Source organism: Pinus tabuliformis, chromosome 7 (assembly GCF_031772625.1).
Source record: "Pinus tabuliformis cultivar Carrire ecotype Pingquan chromosome 7, CPIR1, whole genome shotgun sequence".
NCBI classification, from domain to species: domain Eukaryota; kingdom Viridiplantae; phylum Streptophyta; class Pinopsida; order Pinales; family Pinaceae; genus Pinus; species Pinus tabuliformis.
The window spans coordinates 329,515,306-329,537,908 of NC_142293.1; the positions used below are offsets into that span (position 1 = coordinate 329,515,306).

Consider the following 22,603-nt stretch of genomic DNA (forward strand, 5'->3'; position numbering starts at 1 on the left):
ATAATATATATATATATATATCTATCTATCTATATATATATATATATTTGTGATGTTTCAAATAATGAAACTTGGGCTATAATAATAAGAAATCTCTAGGAACTTCTAGTTCCATTTTCAAAATTTGGTTCGTTATATTATAGAAGTTATACCCTATGGAAGTTAGGGTTTGTGAACAATCCTAGAATAAATTTTAAACAGATCATCTTTCATAGGTCCCTATAATACTAGTGTAGCCCCTTATTGTTATTGATGTGCCCATGTAGCCCCCATATTTTTATTTTTGTGCCCTATATAAGCCCAATATTGTTTTTGTGTGCCCTTACATTATTATTTTTATGTAGGCTTTGATTATATTCTGACCCATTAGACTCCTATATATATCAAGGAGGTTTTTCCATTTGTATAACCAAAGAATTGTTCATTTATATGATTTAAAGGAGGTTCCCCCTCAAAGAGGCTAATTTTCAAGTCATTGATCTATCATTTCTTCTGTTTTGTGATCTGGTTGCAGAACATTTGGTATCAGAGCTTTGGAATATAAGGTTTCGATGCTTCAAAGAGGCCATTGTGGCATTTTCGGTGTAAATTTTTTTCTATGAGCCTTTAGAAGCTGAAATTTTGAATACGTGGAGCCAAAATATTGCTTAACTTCTTGTAAGAATTTTAGGTCTTGGTTCACTATATTTTTTGAAATATGGTTCAAATAAGTTAGGGTTTCTATGCTCTAGAGTTTAGTCTCAAACAGGTGACTTAGGGAAAATCATCATAATTTTCTCTTGAAGCATTAGATTTGAATTTCAAAAAAAGTGACCAAAATCATACAAAATGCAGTTTCTCGTGTATCAATTTCACGGTTGAATGATGAAACAATGACACGTGGCATCCCATATAAGTTCGCTCTACTAAACCCGTCCATAATCAGGTCATCGTGGGAGTTGGAATAACTTTATCTTGAAGAATGTGATCTTGGTCTGACTTGTGGAACTAGAAAGAAGACTTAGAGGGCTACCACAGGGTGAAATTTTAGACCTTGGGAGATTGAAAAACAAAGATACAACAATGTCAAAATTGAGCTCATAAAAGAAAAAAAAGCTGTGTGTACTTTTTTAAAAATTTGCATAACTTTTGTTTCAAAAATTTGTTTGAAGTGTTTCAAAGGGCATAATGAAGCATATATATCATTGTTTGATTCCAAAATGCCTTGAAACAAAAAACTGGATACACCTAGTAAGCAACCATAAAACTGTACTATGATGCTTGAGTAAGAGGAAGAAATGCAACATGATATATCAAAATTACGAGACCAAATGCAACAAATTTCACTCTCGCAAAGAGTAACAAAAAATGAACTAGAAGCTAACATGGATGGTTTAGAAGAAAAAATAAAAGGCAACATGGAAGGTTTGAAATATTGTTTAAAAGCAGACATGGAACTTTTTAAAGTAGAGATGGGCGCAATGAATATCAAGTTGGAAGGGTTGACAAAATTGCTCCAAGAAAGGCTTCCTAGTGGGGACAAGGTAATCCATGAAAATCATGACGAGGACAAAAGGAATATGGATTATGATTTCAGAGACTTCAAAGTCAGGTTTATGACCCACTGCATTCCAAATATAGATATTAGGAAGTTTGATGGCAAGGATCTGGTAACATGCATACTACAAATGGATCAATTCTTTGATATACATTATGTGTCGCACACATAAAAGGTACGCATTGCATATTTATTTTTAGAAGAAAATCAGTTTGTGTGGTATCAATGGATTTTTCTCGTAAATCTATTGTCACTTTGACAATTTTTGTGGAAGAATTGGTAGCACAATATGAGCATACAAAGAGCAATATCTTCTTTAGCCAATTGATAAATCTCAAACAAAAGGGTCCAATGAAGGAGCACATCGAGGACTTCCAAAGATTGAATATCAAGGTAAATGATATTCTAGAGGAGCATAGGATTGATGTCTTCATAGAGACTTTAAAGGATAACATCCAACATGAGGTTCGCCTTTGGGGACCCAATTCATTGGAGAAGGCATTAAAGATGGCAAGAAAAGTTGAAAGCAAAATTATGGCAATAAGGAAGTCTACCACTCACAACTATAAAGATGGAAATGTTGTTGCTCCTAGCCTCCCACAACCTACAAGGTTGACACCACAACAACTGGAGGAAAAAAGAGCAAAAGGGCTTTGTTACAATTGTGATAGCAAATACACTAAGGGTCATAAATGTGTTGAGAAGAAAATATTTTACATAGATTGTGAAGAAGAGGCAGTAAAGGAACAAGAAACATAAAAAAAAGAGGATATACACCAAGAACCAACCGCATAGAAAAAAGAAATGAATTCGACCATGTCTTGTAATGCATTGGATGGAATCACCACTCCTAAAACTCTCAAGATAAAAGCATATATCAAGAAAAAAAGGTAATAGTGTTGATCGATTCTTGTAGTACCCATAATTTTGTTCATTGTAAGATAGCCAAGGAATTGAATTGGTTTTTATATCCAGCGCCAGAGTGTTAAGTGATGGTTGCAAATGGAGGAACTATGAATTGCTTAAGAAAGTGTCATAATATCAATCTAACCATGGGGGAAATATGTATTGAATAGTCCAATGTTTTCCATTTCAATGGGTGGTGCTGATTTTGTATTAGGATTAATGGTTACAATCTCTGAGGACAATAGATTTTAATTTTAAAAGACTTTTCTTGAAATCGTTATGGGAAGGAAAGGAAATTGAATTAAGGGGCATCACATGGAAAACAAGAAAGATAATCAACAAAGAAAGAACTTTGGCTAGGTTGAATTATCCCTGCCTCTAACATTTATGCAACCATACGTTCAATTTCACTCTTTTGGGCATAGGGATATTTGTAAGGTCTGATGTTTGGAGGAATGCTTCTTGAAATTAAGTGAATAACATGATCATGACCAAAAATAGGTGGAAGGCCTTTGCGAGTCTCAAATACGTTAGAATGATTGTCCAATATTTTTTGGAGATCTAGAGAAACAAATGATTTCGATGTTTGAACATCTAGTCAGCATAATTGTGCAATTATGCCTCGTTGTTCTTTCTTAAAAAGTTTTTTCATGCCATTAGATCTGAAAGAATGAATAGGATAATCTTAAATATGGTACATTCAATGATGTTCTTCAAAAATGTAAAGATGGTTCTTTGGGTTGATGTAGTTCTATGTGTTGTGTATATTAAGAATAGGTGCCCATATCATGCTCTAAAAACCAAGACTTCCTATGAAATGTGTTAGTATTTTTTTATGATATATTAATCTACAATAAGTCTTGGAAGGATCATGTTCAACATGTTGACAAGGTGCTCAAACTATTGGAGGATAAATAATTGTATGCAAAAACCTCCAAATGTTTCTTTGGGGTATAGGATGTGGAATATTTTGGTCATATTATATCTCATGAGGGTGTTAAGGCAGATCCTAACAAAATTAAAGCCACCAAGGAATGGAAAATCCCAACCACCCTAAAGCATCTTTGAGAATTTCTCAAGTTGACAAGGTATTATCGCAAGTTTGTTAAAAATTATGGCAAAATAGTAGCACCTCTAACAACATTACTGAAGAAAGATGCATTTTTTGGACTCTAGAAGCAACTAAGTCCTTTGGACATCTTAAAGAGGCAACATGTCAAGCTCTAGTTTTATCTACTCTAGACATCACAAAAACCTTTATGGTGGAACGTGATGCCTCAGGAAATGGATTTGGTGTTGTTTTAATGCGAGAAGGAAGACCCGTTGCTTTTGAAAGTTGTCCAATCAAGGGAAAATATTTACACAACCTATTTATGAGAGGGAAATGTTGGAAATACTACATGCTCGAAAGCAATGACGCCCTTACCAAATGGGAAGACACTTCAAGGTAAAAACATATCATGATAGTCGTAAATAATTTTTGGAACAAAGATTATCTTCAGAAAAGCAGCAAAAATGGGCCACTGAGATGGTGGGTTATGACTTTGAAATCATCTACAAAAAAAGGAGGCAAAATGTTGTTGCAGATGCACTCTCGAGAAGGGATGAGGATGTGGAAGCATTGCTCTATTGCATTTCTATTATCAAACCTAATTGGATAACTGAAGCAAGGGAAGAATGGAAAAATGATAAAGAGGTGTGGACACTCATTCAAAAGTTGCAACAAGATTCCATTACATTTAATGCATTTATCTGGAAAATGCCTCATTATGGTACAAAGATTGCTTATATCTATATAAGAATTCCCAACTCAAATAAAATATTCTTTTGGAATTACACACCTCTCCTTTAGGAGGGCACTTAGATTTTTTTAAAACATACCACAGGGTTAAGAAGGATTTTTTTTGGGATGGCTTTAAATCTCATATTCAGAAGTTTGTGGCAGAATGTTTGGTTTGGAAACAAAATAAATTTGAGACAATTAAGACCCCATGCCTGTTAGAAACTTTAGCCATTCTAAGTTAGCATTGGGAGGAGGTTTCAATAAATTTTATCACAAGTTTACCCAATTATGAAGGAAAGAGTGTCATCATGGTGGTAGTTGATAAACTTACCAAGTGTGCACACTTTTGTGCATTATCTTATCCCTTTAAAGCTAGTATAGTTGCTACTGCATTTATGTAAACAATTCAAAAGTTAAATGGAAACCCAAAGATTATTGTAAATGACAAAGATCCCATTTTCATTGGAAATTTTTGGACGAAATTATTTTCTTATCTTGGTACTCAGTTAGCTCATATCTCATCTTATCATTCTAAATTTAACGGGCAAACTAAGATAGTGAAGAAATGTTTGGAACGATATCTTCGCTACTTTTTATTTGATAAACAAACATAATGGGTCAAGTGGTTACCTCTGACTGGATGGTGGTATAACACTTCCTTCCATATTGCAGTAAAAATGACCCCATTTATGGCACTTTATGGATATCATCCACGTCCATCACATCATCTTTAAGTGAAAATTCTAAGGTTCAAGCAGTGGAAGATCACATCGAGCATCAACAACAAGTTCTCCAACTCTTAAAGGATAGCCTCACTTTGGCGCAAAATCAAATGAAATAACAAGCATATCAACATTGTAGTGAAAGAAGTTTTGACGTAGGAGTTTGGGTATTGTTACGGCTACAACCATACAAACAAATGTTCCTCAAGCAAGCTAAGAAGGATAATAAATTATCACCCAAGCACTATGGTCCTTACAAGGTGTTGCAAAAGATTGGTACTATGGAATGCAAACTGAAGTTACCTGAATCTTACTGAGTACACCCAATTTTCCATGTTTCATGCTTAAAGAAGGTTATTGGTGACAAGCTCCCAGTTGTTGGAACTTGACAAGGAAGGACAACTCATAGACAAGAAACTCGTGGTCCTTTTGATAATTATGTCTTAAGATCATGCCCCATATGCCATTTCCAAATAAACTCCTCCATAATGACTTCTGTAGTAACCCCCAACCAAATCTCCTCAGATTCAATATCCCCTAGCCATCCAGTCGTTTAGGAAGGGAGATATGGTCTAGCTTGACTAGGTGGAGTTTGTTACTATTAGTCGTACCAAACTAGATGTATTTGGCCATAATCTGATTCAGAATCTTAATAATGGTGTGAGGGAGATGATATATATGTGCCCAATATACTCCCAACTATGAGATCACCCATTGAGTCAATGTTATACGACCCCTAACGATAAACATCTGAATTCTCACCCAGTAATTTTTTTAATAAAAACGGTCCACAAGCCACATCCAATCATTTACCTTATAACTACAAGGCTTAATTTGATAGCCAAGATATTTCATGCCCCCCGACAACAAATCTAAAGCCACCCCAAAAATTCTATGTATATATGCAATAACCTCCATATCGCACGTGCCATGTAGAATGATAGATTTATGTAGATTCATGTATAGTCCTGTAACATTCCAAAATTTTGCAAAATTATGAAAAAATGTTAGCCATGCAAACCTATTGAGCATCCCCATGATGAGCATGTCATCAACAAAAAAAACTATGTGAAATTCTGATATCTCTTCCCAAGTTCAGTGCATGAAACTGTCCCTCTGCCACTGCTTTTTTGATATGTAAACTCAACCCATCCATTGCCAATATGAATAATAAAGGAGAGAGTGAACATCCTTGTCTGAGTCCCCTCCCGACCCTGAAGAAATATGTGGGATAACCATTAATAACAACATCATAACTAACATTTGAGACACAGGCCATGTTCCACTCGGTACATCTGGCCTGGACACCAATTCTATGAAGTACCAACCTCAGGTATCCCAAATCTAGGCAGTCATATGCCTTCTATAAGTCGACCTTCATAATAGAAACATTTATTTTTTTAGAATGGATCGAATGTATGAATTACTGGGCAATCGCCACAATATCGTGAATTTGTCTATTCTGCAAGAAACTAAACTGCTAAGGGGATATGTACTTTGATAGAGTATGCTTAATCATGTTAGCAATAGTTTTTGAGATAATCTTATATATAATATTACAAAGTCAAATGGGTCTATAATTCGAGAAAGAATCAGAGGGAGTCCTTTTTGGAATGAGAGCAATATATATATATATAGAATTTATATGCGGGTGTATATATCCCTTGGTCAGTGATTCGTCCACCATATCAAGAAGATCCTATTAAAAATGTCAAAGAAATGTGCAAAAATTTCAACCGTCCACCCATCAAGTCCCAGACTCTTGCCCCCTTTAAAAGATTTGAGCACCCCCAGGATTTCCTCCCCCGAGACATCTTTGTATAGATTTGAGTTTGCATCCTCATCGAACATGGAGGGATATAATTCCACCCCCAAAATTTGGTCATCAACACTGTCCAAGTCCCTATGACAGTAGGCCTTTTGAAAATGTAGTACAACAAATCTGCAAATGTCCTTCTGCGTCTGAGACCGATTACCAGCTACATCAGTGGTCTCCCGTATGGAGTTGATCTTTCTTCTATGATTAGAAAATCTATGAAAGAATTTATTATTCCTATCCCCTTCCTGAATCCATATGGACCTACTCTTTAGGCGCCAAGTAGACTCTTTAATAAGTAGTATATGTTTCTTTTTAAGTTCTAGAGCTTGAATACGATTCCTGATAGCAACCGGTAGATTATGCACAAGAATTTGCAGGCATATGACATCCAACTCCCCCAAAATATCATTTAACTCTATTTATTTGACTTCGTTTTCTCCTCTCCCATGCTTTTACCTCCCCCTTCAGAGCCCGAAGCTTATCTAGGATATGCTTCATGGGAGAGATGTCCCGTTCGTTGACTCAGTTCCAAACTTCCCGCACAAGATTGTTAAAATCCAGGTCTTCCAACCACACATGATTAAACTTAAATGGAATCCCACATCTGAGGTCCCCCCTCCTCCAGTGTAGGATAATGGGCTGATGGTCCAAGATATAATTATTCATAATATTTGATTGGACGGTCCCAAGTCTCTCAACTAACTATTCATGTAAGAGAAAGCGATCCAACCTCTTCGCCACATACCTATCCCCTGAACTTCCATTGTCCCAAGTTGGAACAATCGTAGATGGGCTTATATCTACAAAGGTGAAATCGATAATAATATCTTTGAACTATTCAGCCTTAGCATCAACCTTTTTGGACCTCCCCCATAACTCATCCAGACCAATGGTACAGTTCAGATCCCCTGCATTGACAAGAGACACAAGTCCCAAAATCTCCGATGCTATCAGGTTATTCCAAAAGTCTGCCCGATTTCTGTATGGGGCATATACATTTAAAATATGAATTCAAACCTTTAAACCTTTGATATGACCAACAAGAAGGATGCCAACAAAACATGAAAATTCCTTTACATTAACCCATCGAGGGTCCCATAAAGCCACCAGACCCCCCGAGAGACCTACAACATAAGTGGCTGCCATATTCCAATCAGGAAGCATCTTCCTAAAATATTTTATCACCTGTAGAGCCAAATTCATAGTTTCTTGTAGAAGGATGATATAGGGGCAAAGAGAAAGAAAAAGTTCCCTGAGGGCCAAATATTTTGGAGCAGGCCCTAGACACCGGATATTCAATGAAAGGATGAAAGTCATGTTAACTCAGGTGTGGGCATCTGTGCTCTAAGGGCCCAAGGAGAGGTAGTAGAAGTGATAGGAACATCAATGAGGGCATGTGGGTTGAATGGACTAAAAGGAAGAGGTCGAGCACATCCCCTGAAATGTCTGCTATCTCGATTTTTCTTTCGACGGACGATGATATTGCCCACCGAGGAAGGACTGATGTAGGGGGACGATGAGCCAAGTGGCTTGTGGACAGTGAGGGTTCGAAGATCCAAAGTCTTCTTCTTCTGGAGGAAGTGAAGGTCACTATCTATAGAGTTGGTAGGTGAATATAGGGGAAAAATATGCGACGTAGGACGGGTCCTAGACCCCGAGGATGGATGTGAGACATGTGAAAGGGACGACACGGGGATATACGTAATATGCGAGGAGGATGGCGCATCATATGTCGTCGTAGGGGGAGGTACAATATTTGGTTGTGGTGGTTCAATACTGGTGGGGGGGGGAATCCTATCCAGCGGGGACGGTGAGGTGTGATCAACCGAAGGAGCACTAGACCCTTTTGAAGTCTAGGGGGATGAAGGAACAATGAGAGGAGCAGAATCATTATGTTTTGCAGACTGAAAAACATTGGTATGTAAAGGATAGGAAAAAGGCAGAGTACTTGATGAATGCTATGCATCACACTAATGATTTGTCACCCCAGTTCTGTTACTAGGTATAACATATTTAGCAACAACCTTCTCCAATGAACCGAAATAATGCTGCCTATGTGCCATACGCCTGCCTCCTAGTCTACGAGGACACCATGCCAAAGGATGTCCAATATGGTGATAGTTAAGACACCGGAAAGGTACCCCAAAGAAATCCAGGTGCTGCACTAGGTGGTTGCCCTTCCATTGTAATTCAATGTGGTCCAGAAATCCAACTCTATACTCCTTTTCGATCAGAATCCATGTAATTCTCTTATCTTGTGCACCCAAACACCGCGGGTCGACATAAACAAACTTCCCAATAACATTTCCAATGTCCATAAAAACTTGCCGAGTCCAGAATTCAATGGGAAATCCAAGCAATTTTACCCAAATCAATTTTTTTTGTGGCGTCTCCTTCAAAGGATTAAAACCCACATACCAAGAATGCAAAGCTAGGAAACTCCTCCCTTTAATCCATGGAATAGCCTTAATTTTCATTAAGTCATCCTGGCTGAGGAAATGGAAACTGTACCAGCCGCTTAACAACCTCACCACCGTAGGCATGTAGCCTAGCAGAGACTTCCATTTAGTGTCAACCCAATTCCTCATATCAGCTTCACTCAATTCGGTGAAATGCCATTTACCAACAAGCGCCCGCTTCTGCAGGCTGGTAACACGGTCAATCAAAACATCATGGCTAAAACACAGTGCAGGCGCCGGAGAGGTATTTTTAATGGAAAGTTGTTGAAGCCGGGATCACCGTCTATTTTCCGCGTGATATACCCCATGCAATCTGGGAACCGCATGCTCACCATCTCGCATGTGCATCGAGGCTTACATCATGCGCCAAGTGTCCAGGTCATTTGGGGCCCCCATCCGCTCTGACTCGAAATATAAACGGCAATTCAATTCAACATCTAGCGTGGCACGTATGTAGGCCTCATGTGCTGATGTTTCCGACTCCAACAGATCCATAGTATCATAGAGCAGAAAGAAGAAAGGAGATACGGAGAATAAGAGAATGTATTGAAAACAGGCTAATAACTCGTCAGGGTGGTAGATCATAATTAAGAGTAGCCATAAGAAAATCTCTGCCAAAAATGTCTAGGGATATATAAAACACTAGCTACGAAGTCAGGACCTGCAGAGAATAATGCCCACATACCGCCAAAAGAGAGGTAACACCGTCGGTTCTCAATCCAAAAGGGGAAAGTACCGAGAGAATGGGAATAAAAAATGGAGTGCCCGATCTGGAGCATCAGCACGATGATCCCAATATATAGAATGTCAGAAGATGTATGTCAGAAAAAACAATGTGATGCAGACCCAAGTCATCTCAATGAGAAAAATCCAGACAACCACCAACTGAAAATTCAAATACGTCAGAAAACAGTTTCTTGACACTGAATAATCGAACCACCCCAGTGTCCAGATCCTTAGCAGAGTAATCCAAGAGATACAACATCCAACCAGAGCCAATGTAAATGAGAAGGATCTATGCGCCTTCACAACAACAACAACAACAACACCCCAAACAAGTCCACCACCTATTACAAAACTGGAAACCAAAAGCCTTGTAAGGCCTAGAAATGATGAAGGACTTAACCCACTGTTTCCAGAGAGGGAGAAAACTATTGGGACACAGACAAGATCCCTCCCCTTGGTTATAATGTGGACATATAAGATTGAGAATCTCAATCCAAATAGGAATTTGGATGTTGAAAGGGGGAAGGAATGTGGGTCTAAAGTATACAAATAAGAATGTATATCGCTATATAGAAAATCATCAGAATATGGAGGATTCTGATTGAAAAAGGAAGAGAAAGTCATCCAGGTACAAAATGGGCATTCTATATGCGATCCGTTAAAGGAAATCAACACGAATATACCCAAGGGTAAACCCCAACCTCCAAGGATGGTAATTAGTGCAGAGTGAGCGAAAAATAGTCAAGAGTAGATACCATGCGAATCAGACCCAACATTAGGAATAATACAAAAGAGGATGATCCAGTAACAAATAGTACCGCCACCCCAAGAGAGGAAAAAACACCCAAAAATAACCACCCCAGTTAGTGGCTATACAACTAAGTAGACCTGGAAAACTCAAAATAAATCAAATGGAGACATAAAACTATGACATATTAGTTCTAAAAACATGACGCGATGGATCAGAATGAACGCGGACTAGAAAAAATGAACCTGAAACCACAATGCCTAATTACAATAAGCCACTGCCAGTGACTACGTCCATTTGGAACCTTGAAATCCTTAGTGGAAACCCTCTTACTCTTAGTCCAGAAGAGATGGCTTCTAAGATCATACTATGCTTCTCTCACTCTCTGATCCCTTTTGTCTATTAGCCTCGTTCCATCTCCTACTCAAAGTAACTACGCTATGCTACACAATCCTATCGACGAAGGCTCATTGTGGTTTCCACCATATTTCCTCATGCGCAAAATATAATTGGATTAGTTGCGATAGTCAACTTGTTTCCCATCACCATTTGATAAAATTTAACTGAAGTTTAAAATTCTTTCCCATTACCCCTCGATAAAATTTAACTGAAGTTTAAAAGGCCAGACTGTTTTATGGGAATTTTTATTATTATATTATTTAAATTAATTTGGTTAATAAATACGTTTATTTTAGAATTTTAATTTAATTATTAATAATTATTAAACAGATAGTAAAGATTTAATTTATCTATAATATTTTAAGATATTTTTAATAATAGTTATAAACCAAAGGTTAAAATTTATTTCAAAAATAGTGATGTCTTTTTTATATCTTTAATTAGAGAGATCAATTTAAAAAAAATGTCATATGAACATGTCTCATGTCAACATGAATTATGGTTTTTTTGAATATGTAATATTAATAAGCCATGCTATAGTTTTTTATGGTTTTGTTTAATCTTGGCAATGTAATATGCATAGATGGTTAAGAATTTTGTAAATATCTTTAAAAATGTATATATGTTTACTCATACATCAATTTTTTTTATTAGAAATAATAATAAATTAAAATAAAATTATAGTTTAATTAATTTTTATAAAATTTTAGAGCTTGAAAGTGTAATTAAGCGGATATGTGTGTTTATTTTAGAATAGGGTTTTTAGAATTTTAATTTAATTATAAAAAATATTAAGTGGAGAGTTTTTTGGGCATGTGGTATTGATAAGCCATAATATTGTAGCAAAGCCAATTTACAAATTATAAATCTCCATAGTAAAGTGTGGATAAATATTTATTGTTAAAATTATTGTTCCATGTTTTTAAGATGTATATATGTTTAACTTATATGTTAATTCTTTTCATTATTTAATAATAATATAATAATTTAAAATAAAGTTATAATTTAGTGATTTTTTATGACTTTTTATAATAATTATTAGGTATATGGTAAATAGTTTCTAGAATATTGAACAAGTGTCATATGAAGTGAGTTATGACATTTCGGGTATGTGGTATTGATAAGCAATGGTATTGGTCCATAATATTTTAACAATGTCTACTTATAGATTAAGAATCTCCATAGTAAAATAAGATAAATGTTCATGATCAAAAATATATATACTCTATTATTTAATAATAATAATAATAATAGAAAATAAAAATATATTTAATTAATTTTTATTATTTTTACAATTTTATTAATAAAATGCATTATATAATCATGTAAAAAGTGTTGAGAGATATATTTAAATATTTACTAACTATTTAATTTATATAACTAAACTGTTATATCATTAACTAAATATTTTTGTATACTTAACTCATTATTTAATTTATGTAACTATAATTCAAAACTTTATACAACACTCATCTTCTTTTTTTTTAACTCTTTGATATTTCCAAGCACATTCTTGCTTAATTTATTTAATTATATAACTATAATTCAAAACTTTATACAACACTCGTCTATTTTGTTATTTTTTTTTCTTCTAAACTCTTTGATATTTCCAAGCACATTCTTGCTTAATTTATAAACACAGCTATTCCAATTGATAAGTGAATGTGGTTTCCAAAAATTTGGATACTGTTCAACAGCTGGCTTAGATTTCTATGCCAAATCTTCATTATTGCCATCGTTAAATGAGTTATATGCCTCTGCAGAAGTATATACAATCACAAAATTATTTTGTTTTAGTAACCATGATCGGCGCAGAAATGTGTCCATGCCGGACACCCGATAAACTAAATAAAGAACTAATTAGCATTTTCACTGGATATATGTCGTTGGCCTATATCCATAGCCTGAGTTTGAATAGATTACAAATTCCCGGAATATTTCAGGATCCAAGAGACCTGGGAAGGTTAATTATTTAACTTCGCTCATGTTTGTTGCTTGAATATTTCAAGAATCCGCAATCCACATACCGATGGCAATGCCCACACACGGCCACCACGCCTCTTATCGTGTGTTTGACTTGCAAAAACATGAAAAGAAATAAAACCGAGTCCTCTGTTTGCAGCTTCCCTTAAATTGCTACAGTGCCACGCAATCACCACCATAGAAATAAAGAAATAATAAAGTTTGTTTAGAAATTTTTTTTTTTTTTGGCGAAATCACATAATTGATCATTTGTCGACGCGTTTCGAACCAACTAGTGTGGTTCATCGTCAGGACAAGTTGAAGATACAGATCCAGTATAGCGAGTTAAATAGTCCAAGCAGAGACTCCAACGGCTAAAAAGACTAACGGCTATTTTTCAACTTAAGGACCCAGTCAAACTCCCTTTAACTAAATTAATATTAATATTCTTTATAATTATTATTATACTTCTAGAGCTAAGTAAACTGGGTAAAAATTAACCAGAGGTTATTAATCTATTTATATATTTAATATATAATTATATATAATAATATTTTTCAATACCTAATATAATACTATATTTAATATTTAGTTTTTAAATTATTTATATAATTTTTACTAAAAATTGAATTAGATCAATGGTTAGTTATCAAAACTAAACCATTTATTTATTTAAAATATTAATTATATATATATATATATATATATATATATATAAATTAATATATTACCATATCTAACATTCTAATAATATTATATTTAATGTTTAAATATATATATATATATATATATGTTTTTAATTATATATATATATATATAAATATATCAATTTAAAATTCTTTAATAACTAATCATTCTAATAAATTTTTATTTAAAGTTTAGATATTAAAATATTATATCAATTTATATCAATTATCAGCGAAACCTATATAATTATAAAACTTATTTAATTTTTTTTTTTTTTTTTTTTTTTTTTTTTTTTTTTTTTATCTTACACTATCTCTTAAGGTTAGTTCAATTAACTTAGAACTAACAAAAAATCAAAATTAATCAAATGAATAAATGAAAAGTAATATTGATTAGTTAAGAAAATGCATATTTTAATTATACACGTATTTATAGCATAAGGATGTTAAAAATATACGGCTAATAAAAAGTTAAATAATTACCTTACAATCTAAGGATAGTTCAATTATTCTTAATCATATATTATGCTAAATATTCCCAGGTTGCCAAATTTAATAATCTTCGAATATAAAGGGAAAAAGAGGGGACTAAATCAAGACCATAAGGGCGATAATTAAAAGAAGAACAAATCAAATCAAGAGAAAAGCAAGCAAATAAACCACAAACACAGAGGAAACAATTCTTAAAGAAAGGAAACAAGAAACACTGAGACCATACCAAGAAGGGACCGCGGAGGCTAGGAAGATAGGGCTGGGACCCAGCAGCTGCTGATCTTCCAGCCATCATCCCTATTAAGATTATTCGGCCTTTTTTCAATCTCCAGGGCCTCCCTAAACTTGCGATGGTGAAACTGAGCAACTCTAGCAATGACTTGAGCCTCTTCGATACATACATGATGCATCGTCTTCTCGGCATGCTCTGCCAAGGCTGAGGATTTGGTCCTACCATGCCTCAGGTCGGCTGAATGCTCGCTAATCCTTTGATTGATAGAGCGTCCTGTCTCACTAATATATGGAATCCCACAAGAACAAGGGATGACATAGACGCCCTTCATGTCTTTAGGGTCAATAGGATCTTTTACAGACCTGAGGGAGCTACGGATAGTATTAAGAGGTCTAAAAGTTGCGGGCACATCAAATTTTTTCAGAATCCTCGCAATCCTATCCGTGGTCCCTTGGATATAAGGAAGGTTAACTCCCATGACACGATCAATAGGATCCCTACGGATTGACGGCTCCTTTTTAGCCTTGAGGAAGGCCTTTTGACCCAGGTGCCTATCATAACCATTTTTCAAAAAGACATCTAAGAGATGAGCCTTCTCCTTTTCCAAGCTCTCTTCATCCGAGATTCTAATAGCACGGGTGGCAAGAGTGCTTAGAACACCTAACTTTTGAGCTGGGAAATGATGGGAAGAAGCATGCAAGTATTGCTTAGTATGCGTCTTCTTCCTAAACACTTGATGAGAAAAGGAACCATCCGCTTTCTTAGAGATGAGAACATCCAAGAACGGAAGACAACCATTGTCTTCTTTTTCCATCGTGAATTTTATGGCGGCGGACTGATTATTAAGATGATTGAAGAAATGATCAAGCTCATCAGGACCATGAGACCAGACAACACCAGTGTCATCAACGAACCTTTTCCAAAGCTTCGGAAGGAGACGAGACGAGGCCAAAGCCTTAGACTCAAAATCCTCCATAAAGAGATTGGCGACTACCGGGGACAAGGGGGAGCCCATGGCAACCCCACAAGTCTGCTCATAGAATTCTCCTTCGAAGCTGAAAAAGGTGGAGGTAAGGCAAAGCTCAACCAATTTCGCCGTATCATGGTCGGTGAGCTTATAAATCACCTTCATGGCCTCATTGATAGGAATACAGGTGTAAAGAGAGACCACGTCGAAACTTACCAGAATGTCCTCGGGCTCAAGCTTAATCCTTTTAAGATCATCAATAAAGGAAGCTGAGTCTTTGACGAAGGACTCAGTCTGACCAACCAAGGGCCTCAATTTAGCGGCAAGGAACTTGGCTAGGAGGTAAGTCGGACCACCTATGGTGTTGACAATGGGTCTCAAGGGGACCCCCTCCTTATGGACCTTTGGAAAGCCATAAATCCTAGGAGCAATGGGGTTTCCCTCAATAAGCTTCTGGGATAGAGGAATAGTGGAATTGCACGATTTGATCGCAAGAGTGACTGCTCTGGATACCTTCTTAAGGGGATTCTTCGACAACTTCTTGTAACTTCCACTATTACAGAGATGATCGAGCATCTTATTTCTGTAATCACTTCTATCCATAATGACGGCAGCCCCACCTTTATCAGCTTTCAAGACCACGATTTCACGATTCTTGTTCAAGGCCTTCAAAGCCTCAAACTCAGTCTTGCTGATATTGCTACGGGGAGGCTGAGCTCTCCTTAGGGCCACGGCACAATCTTGCCTGATCGTGTCTTTAATCTTATCCGGAAGGTTCTTAATGCCAAATTCTACATCACAAATGATGTCATCCACCGGGATTTTCCTGGGTGCTAAGGCAAAGTTAAGACCCCTTCCTAAGAGACTAAAGACCGCAGGCGGAAAAGAAAAACTAGACAGATTTAATACCTTATTACCCTGACTCGAAACACTTTCAGAACTACCCTTGTTTCCAATACTATCAATACGGCTACTATTCCCATTTGGCAACCTGGGAATATTTAGCATAATATATGATTAAGAATAATTGAACTATCCTTAGATTGTAAGGTAATTATTTAACTTTTTATTAGCCGTATATTTTTAACATCCTTATGCTATAAATACGTGTATAATTAAAATATGCATTTTCTTAACTAATCAATATTACTTTTCATTTATTCATTTGATTAATTTTGATTTTTTGTTGGTTCTAAGTTAATTGAACTAACCTTAAGAGATAGTGTAAGATAAAAAAAAAAAAATAAATAAATAAATAAAAATTTAAATAAGTTTTATAATTATATAGGTTTCGCTGATAATTGATATAATATTTTAATATCTAAACTTTAAATAAAAATTTATTAGAATGATTAGTTATTAAAGAATTTTAAATTGATATATTTATATATATATAATTAAAAACATATATATATATATATATATATATATATTTAAACATTAAATATAATATTATTAGAATGTTAGGTATGGTTATATATATATATATATATATATATATATAATATTTTAAATAAATAAATGGTTTAGTTTTGATAACTAACCATTGATCTAATTCAATTTTTAGTAAAAATTATATAAATAATTTAAAAACTAAATATTAAATACAGTATTATATTAGGTATTGAAAAATATAATTATATATAATTATATATTAAATATATAAATAGATTAATAACCTCTGATCTGGTTAATTTTTACCCAGTTTACTTAGCTCTAGAAGTATAATAATAATTATAAAGAATATTAATATTAATTTAGTTAAAGGGGGTTTGACTGGGTCCTTAAGTTGAAAAATAGCCGTTAGTCTTTTTAGCCGTTGGAGTCTCTGGTTGGACTATTTAACTCGCTATACTGGATCTGTATCTTCAACGCGTTGGTTCGAAACGCGTCGACAAATGATCAATTATGTGATTTCGCCAAAAAAAAAAAAAACAAAAAAATTCTAAACAAACGTTATGGATCACATAAGTCTAAATTCCTTAATAATAAAGTTGTTTGCAGTGAGTATTTACGAAGAGACAAAAGTACGTGAACCAGCGACAGACAACGGTATAGCGGTTCACAACTTCACGCCAGCAACGTAAAGCAATTTCAATCTTCTCTGTGCGACTTTGAGCCAGATAAAGCATTTCTCTCTCCTATATGCGAATTTAAGTGATGGCAGTTTTTCCAATACTGACTTGACTTCATTATTTGAATATATTTCCCAGTAGCGGCTTGAATTATACATATGCATCTTAAGCATACAAGACCAGTCACTCGATAATATAAATAAACATCTTCCTCATCATTATGTGCGATGATCATCCATATGGGGCCCGAGCAAATAGCGACGCAGCTCATTCCTAGAAATAATTTCAAGTTAAGCCATAATCGGAGACCCATCTCAACCTAATTTATTAAGTGTTTGCCAGCTCTAGAACGCAAATCTCCCTCAAAAAGTTTGGCAAGCTTCAGTAACGCACGCATTTGAAAATAACGAACAGATACTCCTGCGGAATAATTTCGAGTTAATCCCACATTTCACGCTAATCGGAAATAATTTCAAGTTAGTCCAAGATTTCACGCTAATTAGAAATCATTTAAAATTAATCCAATATTTCAAGATAATATGAAATAATTTCAAATTAATCCAATATTTCACCCAAATAATAATCAGAAGCCTCTTACAAACAGATCACTAAAAAATTTAGCAGGTTTAAGTCTTGCACGCATCTCAAAAGGATTAACACTGATTCTCTTGAACCAATAGAAAACTTACATCTGGGACAGCCTTCAAATTCGATCACATGGCTTATTAATGGTATTATAATGCACAGCAGGCGTCCAATCAAATCTGTTAACAGCCACTATCAGACAAAAGAAAAAAGCATAGTATAAATTTGATGGACTATCAAACTCATAGCTTCATAATTATTGAGTTGGAGTTCATTGAAAGTTTTTGTAAGTTCGGTGCCAGCCGGAGGTTCAGTGAATACTTTGATCAGTTTATTAGGAATGCCATCCGGTCCCAATGTGAACAAGATCTTTTGATTTTTTTCACAAATTTACGGTTAATTAACTTATTAAAAACGCCATACCACGCATATGCAGACACATCCTTCGGATTTACTTACATATTTATAATTAATTCAATGAGGGCTTTCGTAGTTTGAAGGGTAATTTTTTTTTAAATCATGGCGAATTTGTGATTTTTAAAGGTTTAATATTAAATATCAAATTTAGTGGTCACAGCTCTAATATCAAATTTAGAAATTTAGTAACTACAATTATATTAAGGGATATTTAATTGTGGTAATTTAAAGATATAAGAATTTATAACTTAACAAAAACAATATTTTTGATATCTAATCGGAATAATTTAAATATTTAAAAATTTATAACTTATCCAGAAACGAAACGCCGTATATAAATAGTTGCAAACACCGTCATAAATAGTTGCATTACCGGACACCGTACATAAATAGTTGCATTCCCGGCTTGTCAAGGTTCTTCCTATTTTACCTACGGTGCTGAGGTAATACTCGCCCAATCACGAAAACTTACAAAGCTTTTGCGTATCATTTGAACAATCATAGAATTAACGGAATCCAGCATGGAGTACTCATTTAGATAACTACGCGACAGCCATCTGCTCTATGATGTCATTCATTTTTATTATTTTTCTCTCCTATTGATTATGAGAGCTGTTACGGGACTCCAAGTTAGATTTCTGCATCATATATTTAGAGGGTAGGGGATTCACTCGTGTCAGCTTGTTTTTGAGATGTGCAGTACTTCGACAATCCAGCCTTTTAATATAGTTATCAGCAATGAAGCGCTGCGCAAAGTTTTTAGGATTTGGAATCAATTGGCGAGAAATAGTATACATAAGTTCAGTGCTGATTCTGATTCTGATTCTGATTCTATCCTCCGTAGAATCCTCCAGCTTCGGCGACAATTTCGATATTTCATGGGGAACCGTTCAATTGTTGAATAATGGCCGAACGGCGCAGCTCACTATGGATAAAGCCTCAGGTACAATATTTCCTTTTTATGGACATAAATGTATTGAATGCTGAGAATTGTAATAATAATTCTAGTTGTTCACCAGGTTCTGGTTTTCAGTCCAAAGCCGAATACCTCTTTGGCAGCTTGAGCATGAATATTAAGCTGGTGTCTGGAAACTCGGCGGGAACAGTCACTTCGTATTATGTAAGTAGCTATTTTGACACAAGAATGAAGATTCATTATCAATTTACAGTACTTGAACCCAATTTCCGACATAGATAATTAAAACTTCAATATATTAATGTTGGTATTTTTCATTCAGATGTCGTCCGACGCGGCTTCGCACGATGAACTTGACTACGAATTTCTGGGGAATCTGCCGGGAAATCCGTACACTCTACAAACCAACGTCTTTGCGAATGGCGTTGGGAATAGAGAACAAAGATTGAATCTGTGGTTTGATCCCACGGCGGACTTCCATAACTATTCGATTCTTTGGAACCACAATCAAATCGTGTATGTGCTTATTCCTTATAACTAAGAGATCATGAATTTATTTATAGTCTTTGTTTGTATTGTAATATATGTATATTTTGCATATTGTGAGCAGATTTTGGGTTGATTCTATCCCCATCAGGGTGTTCAAGAACAATGAAGAAACTGCGGGTATCCCATATCCGAATAGTCGACCCATGAGGATCCTCTCCACCCTTTGGAACGGGGAAAACTGGGCCACTGATGGAGGAAGAGTTAAAATAGATTGGAGTAAAGCTCCTTTTGTGGCCTCTTACCAATCATTTGAAGTGAATGCATGCAGCGCGCCATCTAATTCATCTCTTCCATGTGCCAACAATTGGTGGGAACAACCGGAATTTCAAAGCCTAGATGAATCTCAAGTGGGGAATCTTGATTGGGTTCGCAAAAATTACATGACCTACGATTACTGTCAAGACACATCGGGAAGGTTTTCTACAACTCCAGCTGAATGTGCATTTAATGCTTAAGCAATCAAACACGATTGATACTAATAAATGTTACACTCTGGTCCGCGCCTGAATGAATATACTAGGCGTACCAAACAACAAGTTTTTCTGTCGTCTCATGGTAGAAAAACGCTGTATCAATCTGAATACAATCTGTATTTACAATGTTGTATTTTGCGTAAATATTTTCTTTTTTAAATTTGATAAACCTTCTCTGCTCCAGTAAAAGAATCTGTTTCAATATTTATATATATGTTTTGCATCTGTTTATATATATAATATTATATATATGTGTGTAAAGAAGGCAGCTGTAACTGCATGTGGAGAAATGACCAAAGGAGAAGTTACGAAATTGGTATTTCTGAATTGGTTTCGCTCTGGATCTTGAATTTAGTTATTTTTTCGCTTAAAACAGGAATTGAAAACCGTTAAATTTTTTGCCGTCCTAACGGAAATAATAATTCATCCCCTAGTTCCCATAATGACACGTTACCTTCTCCAACGGATTTCAAATGTATTAAATAATCAAATAGTTAGTTCCCATAATGACACGTTACGTTCTCCAACAAATTTCAAATGTATTAAATAATCAAATAGTTGGTTCATAATGACACGTTACCTGGTTCCATAATGACACGTTACCTTCTCCAATAGTTGGTTCCCATAATGACACGTTATCTTCTCCAACGAATTTCAAATGTATTAAATAATCAAATAGTTAGTTCCCATAATGTAACGAGCAAGTCTTATGATATGGTATTCCATGAGTTACAACATTAGCTCCAATAGTCGTTCTTTGAGACAATTCATTCCTTCTTTAATTTTTCTTATTAATCTCCTACCCAACTGAAATACTTTGCATCAAGAAATTAGAATTATCGTGCCCCTTCCTTTTTCCAATTTGTGGAAAAGTATTAACAACGAACGAACTTTGGGGTTGTCGATGTTTTTGATAGAAATGGTAAGTATTTTTGTACGAGGAATTGGTTAAAATTAGAGACTCACTTAACTAAGCATTGAGTCGAGTGATGGATGAAGTTTAGAGTGTGAATTAACTGAGTTAAGGGTGTATGTATGTTAAAATATTTTAGGGAATTGTTAGTCGAAAATGTTTAGATACCTTTCACCGGGTTCATTGTAAGAATCAAGTTTTGTGTGATCAATAGAAGAGCCATAGCTCGTGTGTTTTGTTTTGTGAATTTATGTTGTCTCCTCTACTTTTCCAACAAATTGGTATAAGAACAAAGTTACAAAGAGGAAATTGAGTGATGGATGAAATGTTAAGTGCAGTCCATATTTAAAGCATGAGTTAACTAAGTTAAGTGTGTATGCATGTTAAGATATTTTAGGGGAATCGTTAGTCGAAAAGGTTTAAATACACCGGGTTCATTGTAAGAATCAAGTTTTGTGTGATCATTAGAAGAGCCATAGCTCGTGTGTTTTGTGTGTGAATTTATGTTTTGTCTCCTCTGCTTTTCCAACAAATTGATATAAGAATAAAGTTACAAAGAGAAAGTTGAGTGATGGATGAAGTGTTAAGTAGTCTATATTTAGAGTGTGAGTTAAATGAGTTAAGTGTGTATGCATGTTAAAATATTGTAAGGGAATCGTTAATCGAAACGGTTTAAGGGTTCATTGTAAGAATCAAGTTTTGTGTGATCAATAGAAGAGCCATAACTCGTGTGTTTTGTATGTGAATTTATGTTTTGTCTCCTCTGCTTTTTCAACAAATTAATATTAGAACAAAGTTACAATGAAGAAAAATTGATTAACAACCATCCGTGTGTGAGAAGAGAAAAATATATATTTTTTATAACACACCTCGTATATTGTATACGAAGCATTATAACGCAGACTAGTATCTGTAATCACCGCGTTACAAGATACACCATTCCGGCAGCACGCGGTTTCCTTTGAGGTGGGCAGCGTTATCTCACTAACGTAACCCTCTCATCACAATAGTCGCGGATAGAAAGCGTGGCCGCTGCATAGCATAAGTCACCAAAGAGTTGAATGTACAACCGTCGTGAACAACCCTTGCATGGTTGTGAGAACTCGCGTGAAAAGGTAAATGTCAAAGCTTAGTTTCAAGATGATTCAAAAGTGTTATGATGAAAGAATATTAAAGAGTATTTTTTAAAAGGTTCTGAAAATATTTATTATAAAAGGAAAAGCAAGTGTGAAAAAAG

General features: G+C 35.1%; 1 protein-coding gene across 1 annotated transcript; it reads left to right on the forward strand.

Moving 5' to 3' along the window:
• The first annotated feature begins 19,217 nt into the window (after positions 1-19,217).
• Positions 19,218-20,538, forward strand: LOC149247281 (xyloglucan endotransglucosylase protein 6-like). Its single transcript, XM_089455856.1, has 4 exons — positions 19,218-19,458; positions 19,535-19,635; positions 19,754-19,947; positions 20,042-20,538. The coding sequence occupies exons 1-4, from the start codon at positions 19,254-19,256 to the stop codon at positions 20,433-20,435; spliced, it is 894 nt and encodes a 297-aa protein (XP_089311982.1). The 5' UTR covers positions 19,218-19,253; the 3' UTR covers positions 20,436-20,538.
• The last annotated feature ends 2,065 nt before the right edge of the window (positions 20,539-22,603 follow it).